This window comes from Parasteatoda tepidariorum, chromosome 7, assembly GCF_043381705.1.
Source record: "Parasteatoda tepidariorum isolate YZ-2023 chromosome 7, CAS_Ptep_4.0, whole genome shotgun sequence".
Lineage (NCBI taxonomy): Eukaryota > Metazoa > Arthropoda > Arachnida > Araneae > Theridiidae > Parasteatoda > Parasteatoda tepidariorum.
In genome coordinates, this window is record NC_092210.1 from 45197711 (window position 1) to 45211123 (window position 13413).

General features: G+C 29.2%; 1 protein-coding gene across 1 annotated transcript in view; it reads right to left on the reverse strand.

Moving 5' to 3' along the window:
* Window positions 1-1384: 1384 nt before the first annotated feature.
* The window catches only part of LOC107452288 (La autoantigen-like), a gene marked incomplete at its 5' end in the record, with an annotated part of 35083 nt that continues 23054 nt past the window's right edge, over window positions 1385-13413 (reverse strand). Inside the window, 4 exon segments of the mRNA XM_016068650.3 lie at window positions 1385-2149; window positions 7638-7712; window positions 8800-8856; window positions 10397-10514. Of these exon segments, the coding sequence (XP_015924136.1) occupies window positions 2022-2149; window positions 7638-7712; window positions 8800-8856; window positions 10397-10514 (378 nt within the window). The 3' untranslated portion in view covers window positions 1385-2021.

The following is a 13413-nucleotide window of genomic DNA, read 5'->3' on the forward strand; positions in this document are numbered from 1 at the left end:
CTGCGTAGGGACCGAGGGTGTGCGGTATTGGTCCTCGTTAAACTGTGCTACCGTAAAGTGCTCGACTTCGCGCGCAGGTCGTCGGGCTACCGAAGCGGGGGTGCCATCCCCTCCGCAGAGGATCAAAATTGTGGTGGCATGTCTTCGGATCATCCTCCGGGATGTTTCCCAGACCGTCGCCAATAGCCCATTGTGCAGCTCTAGTGCGACGTAAATTAACAACAACAACAACAGGAGTTGTAAGGGCCCTTAGAAAAAAAATGCTAATTTCAGGAGTTTTTCAGGAATTTCAGGAGGCGTACGAACCCTGAATACACTAATGATTATTTCCAAAATGATGGTAAGGTAAACATCTTTCAAAAAAGAAAGAAAAATCCTAAAATCTTATGAGGAAAAAAAAATTTTTTTTTTTAAATGGCGGGAAAATTTATCGAATTTCATTCCGGTTTTTTGGTTTTCTGATTTCCGGATAACGGGTTCTATACTGTATTAACATAAAATAGCATAAGAGGGTTATTTAAAAATTGTTGAGGATAAAATTCAGTTAGTACATAATATTACACATTTCGATAAATTTCTACTAAGTGCCCTTTCAAAATAGTTATATGTCAGTACAGGTAATTTTTGAGTAGAGGATATTAAGGTCATACATACCGAGATAGCCTTAAAAATAAAAGAGAGCAGGCTGCTTTTTTAAAAACAAAGGCTGAAACAGTTTTGAAGGGCACTCATCTTAAATATATTAATATAGATCTTAATATTTATTAGATATTAATTATATCTAGCTAGATTAGAGCCTTTCAAAACAGAATTGAATACGAGAAATAATATATAAGATTAATGTAGCCTAAATATAATTTGCTTCGGGTATGGTAATCTAAAATTCCCAGTTCCTGCTAATACAATCCCTTCTCTTAAAAATATAAAAAAAGGCTTTTTCTGATGAAAAAAAAAGGAGAGCAACATTTTTACAATAAGAACAAAGAGGGTGTATCACCCCTGTAAAAGGGCAGGCAAGAATAGCCACCCTTCTTCTTAGAAGGGTAGCTAACCGTTAGGGAAAAAAACTGACGCATATTTGCATGAATATTAAGGTTACAGCAAAATTTTAAGTGGCGGATAAATGAAAATATACAAATATATCAACCGGAAATAAATGCCTACTACTAATTTTTCTCATATTATATAATTTTTTTGTTCAAAGGTAACACTGTGTAATAAAGAAATATTACGACATGCCATAAATCTAACTTGTGATCAGGAGTTGAATTTTGAAGGAAAAAGTAAATAAAGGTGAATAGTATTGTTAAAATAGAAATTTGGATAAGCCAAGAAACCATTTGAGGCAAGAAATAGACAAAAAAATTATGGAATCATTAAAATGTTACAATACAAATAATCCTTTATTTATATATAAAAAAAATTTACAATTAATGTAAAGGTAATATCCATCAAATTTTGTTTAAAAAATGCACTTTTGGAAAAAAAAGGCAGTCTTTTAAAATGAAAATATTTTTACATGCATGAATTGAGAAAATCTTTAACAACCATTTTCATTTATAATAGTACAAAGAATCTTAAAAAGGCAGTCTTTGGATAATAGTCAGATTTAATTAGCTTATTCTGAAATACTTATTTATCCGAGATCAGAATGAAATGAAGTCATGTTTAATAATAATTAAAAACAAGAAGAAATGCATTTTGAAACTGATGAAGAAATAGCACTAATTTGGAATGCTTTAGGATTAAATTTAAGAGAAATGACTAATCCACTCTAAATAAATAATAATAAAAAAAAATTGCACAAATGCAGAGAGTTTAGCATCGAAACATTCTAATAATGTACATACAGTCTTCAAATGTAATATGCACCCATTTATATTATTAACAATATTGATTTAATTTCTGAATGAAGAAATGAATGAATAACTATTTTCATAAGACATGATGGAACTTACATGTAACAAAATATGCAACAAATATATACACACAAATATTTTTACTGCAAGCTCTCTTTTGTTTTATTCCATAGTTTCGGATTTAATATCTTTGGGTGCTGATTCAACTTTTACTGATGTATCAGGCTTGTCTTCTTCCGTTTTTATCTTTTTACTGGGTGGTTCATCCTCATTTTCAGCACCTGCATTGTCTAAAATAAATGTAGTGTTATTAGATAAGTGATTGAAAGAATTAAAATGTTAAAATGCTTAAATTTGCAATATATAATATCTATCATTCCAGCATCTGAAAACAGAACATTAGTTGGCATTAAATACCTAATTCTTTTTTAAAGTGCTTAATTGCAGCTTGTGCAGAAAATTCTCAAAGCTTATATTTCCCCACCCAGAGCATTGTTTCTTTAGGTTTAAAATTTTCAAATATTTTTAGAAAGTAAAATTATCTATTGTGTTAATAGAAAATAACAAATTAAAATATAATAGAATAGTAATAATTTAAAAAGTAAATTTACAGTCCCACTCACACACTCAAGGAATTTAAATTATTATACAAATTTGAGATTAAATTATTTATGTTATTCTGTAGATAAGAGATCAACTGATTTAACATAACAGACAATAATTTCTTTCAAGCCTTTAGAAGATAAATGTTTCCAGGAAATTGAAATGTTCCTGGTGTGTCGAGGAGGAGCAAAATATTTTTGTTCATCATGGCAGTCCTCTTTTTTCTTGTTTATAAGATTTTATCTGCATGGATAACTCGCCCCCCCCCCAAAAAAAACTCTTTTAGTTATTATTGTACAGGGTGGCCACTCAAATCAGGTTTCAAATTTTCCTGATTTTTCAAGGCAAAAAATTACAATTTATAAGTTTTGTTTGTGAACGTGTTTTTTCCTTCTTCTCATAAAGTATAGGATGGATACAACAAAAAAACTAATAGTGCAAAGTATTTTATTTAAAATTAAATATTTTTTTAATATATCATATTGAAAAAATTATTTTTTAAACGCAAGATTTACTTAGCAAGATTTTGTTATTTATTTTTTTTTGTTGAATTTTGAATGTTTTGCCACAACATTAAATTAAAAAAAAAAAAATTAAGATGGATGTGGAGAAAATATGTTTAACATGTAAAATACATTCTTTTCATTGAATAAAGAAAGTTTAATGTGTTCAGTAATTTTTGCACAAAGTGCACCAAATGGCAAATACAAAGAGAGAGAAAAAAAACTTGACAAGTATTTTTAATATATTTTCATTAGGGATGTAATGAATAGTGATTTGGCAGAATTGTTGAATGCCGAACAGTCGGCCAAACAAATCGTCTGAATACCAAATAATTGGTGGCCGAATAATAGCATTTTTCTTTTAAAAAAATACAAAATCATTAATTTATATTACTTTTTTTTATATAAATAAGTTTAGTCATTTTTGAATAGTAATCAAAACTTAGCTATATTATTGGTGTGGGGTTAACAGAAAAAATTATAAAAGTTATCTATCAGAAATATTTAAGATAAATAAAAACTAATAGCTACAACAATATATATATAAAAAAAAAAAAAAAACTGAAGTTGTAAATTTGAATAAGAAAGAAACAGAGAAATAGCAAAAAATATTCTCTTAATTTTTAAGACAAAACTTCAATGCTGAAAATTGTATCTTCCGGAGAGAAAAAAAATAAAAGTAAAGAGATAAAAGTAAACATAAAACTTTAAAAGAAAAAAAAGTCTACCAAAAAAGCTTTTAAAAATGCCCACAAAAAACTATACACAAAAGCAAAACATAAAAAATAAAAATCTATCATAATTAAGCTGAACTGATGGACTATAATATTTACAGGGATGAGAGTAGTCAGAAAGTAAAAAAGAGGAAATCCAAGAATATATATATATAAATCGCACTTTTTTTGTCAAATTTTTGTTTAAACTTGTAATCCATGTGATTATAAATCCCGATATGAGGCTTTTAAATCACGTGAATATGAAACTCTACATCGAATTTAAAAAATGCGAAAATACAAATCATGATGCGTAATTTTTAGATCAAGATGCATAATTTTAAAATCGCGCGATATTACAACCGCAAAAACGAATCACGACATTGGATTTTAAGCTCGCGTAGCTACATAGGGTTTTAAAAGCTCGTAAATACAAATCGCGATATTGGTTTTTTAAATCTCGTAAATAAGAATCGCAATGTACAATATTTAAATGGCCTGAATAAGAATCGCAACGTTCAACTTTTAAATCAGGTAAATACGAAAATCGATGTTTGATAATAAAATCGCGATTTTAAAAATGCAAAAATACAAAACACGATATTAGATTTTTAAATCTCGTAAATACGAGTCATAATGTACGATATTTAAAAAGCGTAAATAAGAATTGCAATGCGCAACTTTTAAATCAGGTAAATACGAAAATCGATGATTGATATTAAAATCGCGTGAATAAAAATCGAGATATTTGCAGAGTCTGGACTTGGGATTTCTAAAAGGCTTGTTTGAATTGTTTTTTGTTTACACTATAAATAAAAATTTACAAGATGAATTGAATGAGCAAATAAATATTTTCACCACAAATCTACCTCTATTTTTTTCCGCTTTTTTTGTTTGCTTTCTCTCCAGAATACAAGAAGCAGCGACGTCTAAATTACGAAAATACGAGCTATCGCGCCGGCGGATAAAAAATACGAAAAATCTTATTTTCTGTGCGTGAAATCGGAGAAAATAGCTAATATAAGTAAGCATGCGGAAGGATTAGCAGCTAGGACGTAGTTTGAATTTTATGTTTTTCTTTGAAAATCGTAAATAAATATAATAATTTGACTTCAACGACTGAATTTTTAAAAAAAAAAAACGGGATATTTATAAATAAACTTTAAAAAAAAAAACGAAACTTTTAGAGAATCTGAGTTTTTGATAAAAAGGCTGAAATTCGAGAGACAAAAGCGAAAAAAATCTCATCCACGTATAAAGGTCAACCAGTTTTATCCCAAGGAAATGATTTTTAGAGAAACTTCAGAGGGAGGAATGAGGACTTCAATAATTTCGCTCCCCGGAAAATTAAATTCCTCATAAAATATTTTAACTTGTGCAAAAAAAAATTTCAGCGAAAATTAGCGGGAAAAATGGAAAAATCTGAGAAAAAGCGGAAATCCGCGAATCCGCGGAAGAATCTCATCCCTGTATTTAAAACTTAACATCTGTTTTCCAATTATACTGCATTTTTTTTTTTAAAGGTAGAAAAAAGAAATAAGTTTAATAGAAACTCCCTTAATTGCTTCGCCATAATAAAACTCTTAATAAAAAATCATAATAATATCATAATTTTATAAAAAAAGGCAAAAAAGAGAGAAAAAAAAACATTCTCATTTCTTAAAATATAACTTTAAGGTTGAAAATCACATAATTTTTTGTTACCAGCTATATCTGTCTTACCATACTAGAAAAAAGTAAAAATAAAAGAATAAAATCTATCATAAAATGCTCAGTTAAAATGCTGTACTATGATCAAAACAGAAAAACAAAAAAGTAAACAATCTAGATTCTTAAAACAGAAATTTTGCTTTTCAATTTATCTTCCATAACATAATATTGCAAGCACATCAATATAAAAACTTAACAAAGATGTGTAAAGACTATATCTGATAATGCATAGTAAAAATACTATTTTAGATAACTCTATTTAATCTATTAAAACTTTCAAAAAATACTTGGCCGAATATTCGGCAAGCAGACCTAATGCCGAATAGTAATCGAATATTTGTTGCACCCCTAATTTTCATTAAACAAAATATTAATTAATAAAAATCAATAATTTCAGGCGATTATGTATCAATAACTTTTTATATTTATTTACATTTTATACTGTATTTAATCCAAACAGTGCTCTATGTAAAATTCATTGATCACATTTTCTTTAAACCAATATCTATAGTTAAATGTTTAAATAATATTGTTTTCAAGCAGCATTATTACTTTAAGCGATATGCAGTATTAAAAAATTAATGTTACAAAGGCGAAATTGTCAAATTTCTAATCGCATTTCCTACAGAAAAAAACTAGATAAATTCTTTATATTTTATTCTTTACCAATTTGAAATTAAAATATTTAAAGAATTCCTATCGAACTAAATGATTTTTTTAGTTTAGATTAGCTTTTTGTTTTTACAATTAGAAACCTGCACAGTGCAGAACAAAAAAAGTTTCATTCTTCCTAATAAACACATGAATCAAAAATTTTATATCCTATGTTTATACAACATTTAACGTGTTTCCCATACATTCTCTAATTTTTACCAGCTTCTTAAGGTAAAAAGAGAAATAGTTTCGGAAATATCATCTCTGGATTACTACACAATGTCAATTTTTAAATTGGAAATTGTGAATAAAATTTTAAATCAAAAGTCTTCATTTTGAATCAAAAATCAAATATTTACCAACAAAATGTTAACATATGGTTGGTCCTTAAAAGAACCTTTTTTTAAATTAAAATAGGCCATAAAAGGTTAAAATGAAATCGAGAAAATTAGCAAAATGCGATACAAATTAGCGAATGCAAAAATTTTAACGATTTGTTGACAAACATTACCGATAGTGATCGCAACAAAAATATGTGATTGATTGGCTTTGCAGAGAAAAAAATTTCATCGATTTGGACGGGAGTACAAAAGTTTAGAAAAAGAGTGTAACATAAAATCTATGTAATTATGATCAACTAATTTGTGGTGAATCTTATAAAATTAAAAATACTAAAACATTTTTAATGATCTAGTCCGAAGAAAGAAAAAAATCTTAAAGCATCGGAACAAACGATAAATGGATTCAACCACCGGTTTAGAAGTGAAACAAATGCTACTTTTATAATCAGAAGCAAATAACTTAACTCCTTCTTCAACCTCCACCACAATCTCTACCTTCCCTAAACTGTTTCCAAAAAAGTTTCTCCATTCATTTAGCAATCATGGGTTTTATGTGGCATTCTAGTTTAACAGGGATTAATTGAGTAAATTTTGATGCATGCAAAATATTGCTAAGTTGATATTTTAACAGTCTGACAATAAATTTACGTCGAAAAAAAGTGGGTATAACGATCATAAAATAATTTAAAATAGGAAAATCTATAAAAAAAATCCAGCTTTTCTTAAAAATTCCCTGACTTTTCCAGTATAAAAAAATTCCTTGATAATTCCAGGTGGGTGGCTACCCTGTTATATTAGATTGAAAATTTTCCCAGGCCTAAATTTCCTAGAACTTCTTACATACAATTGGATATATTATGGACCCCACCCTTACTTAATTGTTTTTCTTTCCTCTTTAATAAATGGGAAAGCTAACACAGCCAAATTTATCTAAGTACTTTAAAGTAATGCATTTCTGTAACACACTGTTGTGGGCCTATAGGCTTAGGCTTCGTAATTCCATGACCAATGGCAAGGCAATAAAATGTGACCATTACTAGGCGTCATTATATGTATAGATGCATATACATACATATCTACATATGGAATTATTACGTGGCAGATAAGATGGTAACAATAATATTCAATTGGAATAAAACAAATATGCACTACCACTTTTCGCAAATATGCATTTCCCAGATAGACCATTTTTTATGGCTAAACATCAATGGTTTAAATACTTTAAAACAGAAACACTATTGAAAGAAAATATACCATTTCTTTTCGTTCCTCTTTGGTTTCTGTTTCGATTTTTCTTACCAAATCTTCCCTTGTTGAAATTCTTTTGGTCTAGAAAACAAGAAAAAAAAAACATTAATATCAATATTGATTAAAACGTGTGTATCACACATATCAACATAATAAATATCAACATAATCAAATAAACTCAAAATTTTACTTCTTCCATTCATCAGCAATGCATTATTTCAAATAAGATGATCTAATAAAAATTTAAAATTCACACTTTAAATTTTTAAACAGTAATTTCCCAATGTGTGTCCACGTTAGAACAGACCATTAATGCAGTAACAAACTTTCATTGGAGTTTTCTCCTCCAGTGGAAATATATTAATTACTGAAGTTCCAAAAAACTAACAGTAAGTTAGAAATAAAAAATTTTAGCACTGACATAACACAATAGCCGTTGCAAAGAGAAAAAAAAATTCCATCAAAGCTATCCCGGCTAGCTAATTCAAACAAAAAAATAATACAATTGTAATAATAACACTTTGCACCATAATAATAAATGAACCTCAAAACTGTTAATAACAGGATACAGCTTCTATCGAACCAATTTCCAATTTTTATTACAACATATTGAATGCAACATTTTATTTCCGAAATAAAGCTTCATTGGGTGACAATTCCGACTGTCTGGAAAAGTATATTTGTAGGAAGTCCACAAAATCTTTTTCATTGGTTGGTAAATCCTTTATTTGCATCCCTATTGTCATGCCTCCATGTTGTGAGGGCGCTGTCATCAAGGTAGATGCTGTAAAAAGACAGAGGAGGGAACGCTCTGATGGAGAGCGGAAGCAAATTGTTTAGATGTCTTGGTCATATTAATTTTCTAATTTTTTATCGTTATTAATAAATGTTTCTTTTGTGTTGTTAATTGGTTACCATTTATTTGGCCAATTGTGATTTTGGGAAGTATCTGAATGAAGAAGGGAAAAGGAGGAAAAATTATATGTTATATCACACCTATACTTGCATATCGCATCAAGCATTTATAACTAACACATAAGGCGGAAAGTGTTCAGAAAGAAGCTAATGGTCAGTACTTTGGCACCTTTTGGGATACTAGTTTATTGCATTATCTACAAAATTGGCATGGTTGTGATGGTAGGTAATCATCAAAAATTTAAATACTCACTCCCTTTTTGTTTTGAAAACGACTTTATTTTTTCCCAATATTTTGTTTCTTCTTCTCCTGTAAAAAAAATTATTTGATTTAAATAGAAATTTAAGAAAAATCAGAAACATATCAACTAAAGTGTCAGACCAGTTATATATGAAAGTTATTTGACAAATTATCATGGGAACAAAAATATTACTTGTATATTAGGACAGTAAATTACAGCAAAACAATTTTGTCGCAAAATTTATTCATTACATCCGAATGTTTTTGATTTTCTGTTTTATTGAACTATTAATAAGACAGAAAATTTTTGAAGCTATGAAAAAAATAAAGGTTTCGACCCAGGGCCAAAACAGAAAAATCATAATGGGAATTTAAGCTGAGACATACAGTAACAAAGGTTCTTCCCGGATACCTCTTTAACAGAACAGGGGTGATTGTGAGGCCAAGTCAAAATTCCGGAAAATTTCTTGAGTTAAAAAAAAAAAGACAGTTTAAATTGAAAAAAAATTTAACCAGGTTTTTTTCTCCTTTTTCTCAATATCTCTTAGTTTACTTAAAATATTTTTAAAATTTTACACATACCTATGATGATCTGGAGAAGTAATTAAAATGCACAGATATGTCTTTCTTTCTTGAGTTTATGATTATTAACTATTTACTGATAAAAAATGAATATTAATCACGAATATAAGCTTATAAAGTATCTGGCTCTCCCTTACAAACAAATAAAATAACCTGTGTTTTTAAGCTCCACCTTTAAAAATTTGATTTCCGGAAACTTTTGTGATCAACGATTTTTTTAAACGTCTGGACCTTCGATCTCCGGAAAATTCCGGATCACTGTTAGCGAAAAATCCCGAATTCCGGAGCACAATCAGTCCTGACAGAAGCACCTAGAACATTTATTCTGTCCTATTAAGAATACTTACAGAATTTTTTGAAAAGACCAGAAGTTTAACTTTGGGGAGAATAATAAACTACGAATATTAATGAAGTTGAATGTTAAGAGATTTTGAAAAGAGCATCAGTAAAGAGATAATTCACTTTAAATTACAGATATCTTCATGAAAATGACTCAATAATGTTTCGTGTTTGAGATTTTTTTAATATTAAATCAGACAAATTTACTTTTAGAACATTTGAATGACTTCTTTTGATCTGATTATCTGCACTGCTAATTCTTCAAATCATAAAGAAAAAGAGAAAAAAAATATTGAAATAAAGAAGTCTGTCCTTAGCAAAGATCAAAAAGTGAGAAGCCTAATTTCTCAACAAAAAAATAAGCACAGTTAAAGTACTCAAAAATATTTTTACTCGAATTAGGTGGGAAAAAAATATGGATCAACCTTAATAACTTTTGAACTAATGATCAAACAGGGCATGATCTAGGACACAATCTTAATGAACAATGGTTCAATGGGGTGGCCTCAAACAGGCTAATTGCTTAGAGCAGACAATATGTTAATGCATAATGCCCAACTTGTCGCACTTTTGTCTCCAGACATCTTTTTAAAAACAAAAGACTTCTACCTATTTGTAAAGTTAATTTTAAGAGGAAAGTAAAAATAAAATTTTAGTTAGAAATTAAGAATCAGCAAGTTATACAAACCATCAATCAGAGAAAGAGTTGCTTTTACAGATCCTATTTGTAGCTTTTTTACACCATCTTCTTCTTCTAGTTTAGATAAAAGTTCAGATACTATTCCTTCCTTGAATCTTATAACAGCCTAAGAAAAAAATTTCTGAATAAAACATGGGTAAAAGAAGCTACAAAAATTAATCCACGTAAGCATGTTAATATGAAAGCAATAACAAAATTTTGAATTGAAAATATTTGGGGTAAAATGAGATTTTTATTTTACTATATATGAGTACACATTTAATTTTTCCATTTCATTCAACTTTGAACAATATCAATTGGGATTGCTTCAATGTCATTGTTGTTGCTGGTGGCCCGTGCAAACCAATTTATATTGCAGTTAAAAGAGGCTCCAATGCCACACAAATATCTGTAAGTGATTATTCAGACAGTTAAATCATTTGCCTAGTGATAGCCTGCAGATTACAGTAAACCAGGTAAAATTACCACAAATAATTTTCGTTCTAACAATCAGATGTTTAAAAACTGTTCAATAGGTTATGAAGTCAAACTTAAAAAGACACTTTTTCCGTACAAATAAAAGATTTTATGAACAGGTTTTGATTCTTGATAATCAAAATATGTGGGACAGCTGCAATCTGGAAAATATTAGGGATTAATATAAAGCAACCCGATTTAAAACGGCATTTGCCAGCAGTCTCTATGTGGTTCCCCATAGATACCGCCTCACTGGATAATTAAATGGCAGGCAAACATCATGATGGAAGTTATTAATTTTGTCCTTATTATTATCATAAACTTTGGGTATATACCCCACTCCTAGAGGAATAACAGGGTAATTTTCATCCCAAAACCAGGAAAGAAAAATTCAGGGTTTCTGCTGCATTTTAGATTTTCAAATTCATGACTAATTCTAAGACAGGGTTCCTACACTATTTTGAGAAAACAATTTTCTGACTTTTGCAGGTTTTTCCTGACCTTTTACAGTAAAATTCCTGACTCGCCGTTTCCCACTCCAACAAAATTTTTAACATTGCAGTTTCAATTAGTAATAATATGCTACTTAGTCATAAGTATTATAGATTGAATAAGATAAACACTTATATATTAAAGTAAAACATATTTTTAATTATCATGATTAGATTAAACTTTTAGTGTGTTTTTGTAGTTAGATACGAAAACTATTTAAATAAAAAGATCAAGAAATTCTGTTGGATTATGGAAATATTATTTTATTTAATGTTAAGAAGAACCAAATGCATGAGTGTCGTCAGGATATAAAGGGTTAATCAAATCTGCGAGATATGTATCAGTATCCTTAGATAATAGTTACTCTTAAAATAAACTAGAACATTTGTTACATTAAAGTAAACTCTCGATTATCCGTGCGCGGATTATCTGTGGTCATTCCGGAGTCGCACGAAAAATATAAAGAGAAACATTTTAAAGATTAAAAAAAATTTTATTCATGAAGTCACAACACTACCAAATTTTTGGAAGCAATATTCGTCAGTGGATTGAAATATATTGAATATCAGCAGCATGGTCAAAGGTAAAATCATCTACTTTATCACGATCTTGGAGAAAGATAATATCGCTTGATGAGCAATCTTCTTCAGATGTTCAAGAAAAATAAGAAAACAGTATTCTCAAACAAGCAAAAGAAATCTGAGGTTTCGAAATTCTTGACGAAGAAAATTTTGAAGATTGGTTTCAAAGTTATGCATGTGAGCCTGACTTCCAGTATTTGACAGATGAAGACATCGTTATGTTGTTAAATCAAATAGGGATGATAGTAACTGATGCAGAAGATGTAGTAAATGAGGGAAATACAATTTCTATTTCTGCTGCTCTGTGGAAATTTGATTAGATTACATGGGAGGATTTGATTACAGTGACATTACTGCGGTTCGTAAAACATATGACGAAGACGATTACACAATTTTTTAAAATGAAAATTCCTAGTTTGATGTTATACAGCATGCAAATGTCAGTAATTTTCATATTTTTTTGTACTGATATTGATTTTTTCTCTAATTAAAAGAGTTTTCGGATTCTCCGTGTTTTTCGATTCTCCGTGCTCCCTGTCCCGGTGGCGACTTTACACATTGTCGACTCCCGGGCACTTCTTTGGCACCGTATTTCGAAATTCGCCAAGTCGGGTTTCAAATTTTCTCGCGAAAAGCTTCGAATATTAATTCGCGCATGTTTCACTTGCGACATACGATTTAAAAAAAACGCATGAGTGAACATGAGGTGTGAATAAATTTAGCTGCTTTAAAAGTTTTTGTGCATTATCATTATCTTTTTATTCGGACTTCCTGAAACACATATTTATTTCTTACTTTTTTATATCCTTTTTAGGATAAAGTTTTGTTGTGGGTGTGGGATACATGAGTAGAATATAGCTTTATAATTATTTTTATAAATTTATTGCAAATAATTTATGGTGTCTTTTTCAAGCATGTGGACGCAATATTCAATAATGCAGCAGGGTTTTGTACCTTATTGTTTAGTTTTTAAAACCTTTAATTTAAGTAACTACACAATTTATGAGTTTTAAGCATTTTCTTTTTATATACGTGTAATGATGAGGAGATTGTTGCTGTCAGCTTTATACATGAATTTATTCTTTTTTACTTTTCTGACATTGATATCTATGATTAAATTTGATGTAATGATTTGCAGTGCGAATAATATTTGCTTCCAAACAATTGTACTTAGATTTGACACTTTTTTGTAAATGTTATGTCCCAAACGATAAATTCCTTCATACGTATTAGCCAACTCCACAGCTTTGGTAGCCAGGACTTAAAAATTTGTAGCAGTTAAAGTATATTTATGAGGTGAACACAATTTTGATTAAAGAAAACTTTTTATGATTTGTAAAATAAAAATATAATGTAAACAGTAAGCATCAACTTTGACATTCTCATATCATAACTGTATAACAATTTAAGGACAATCTGTTTATTTATTTCTGATTCATTAAAGACAAGATATTGAGTCAAATAAGAGAATCTTAA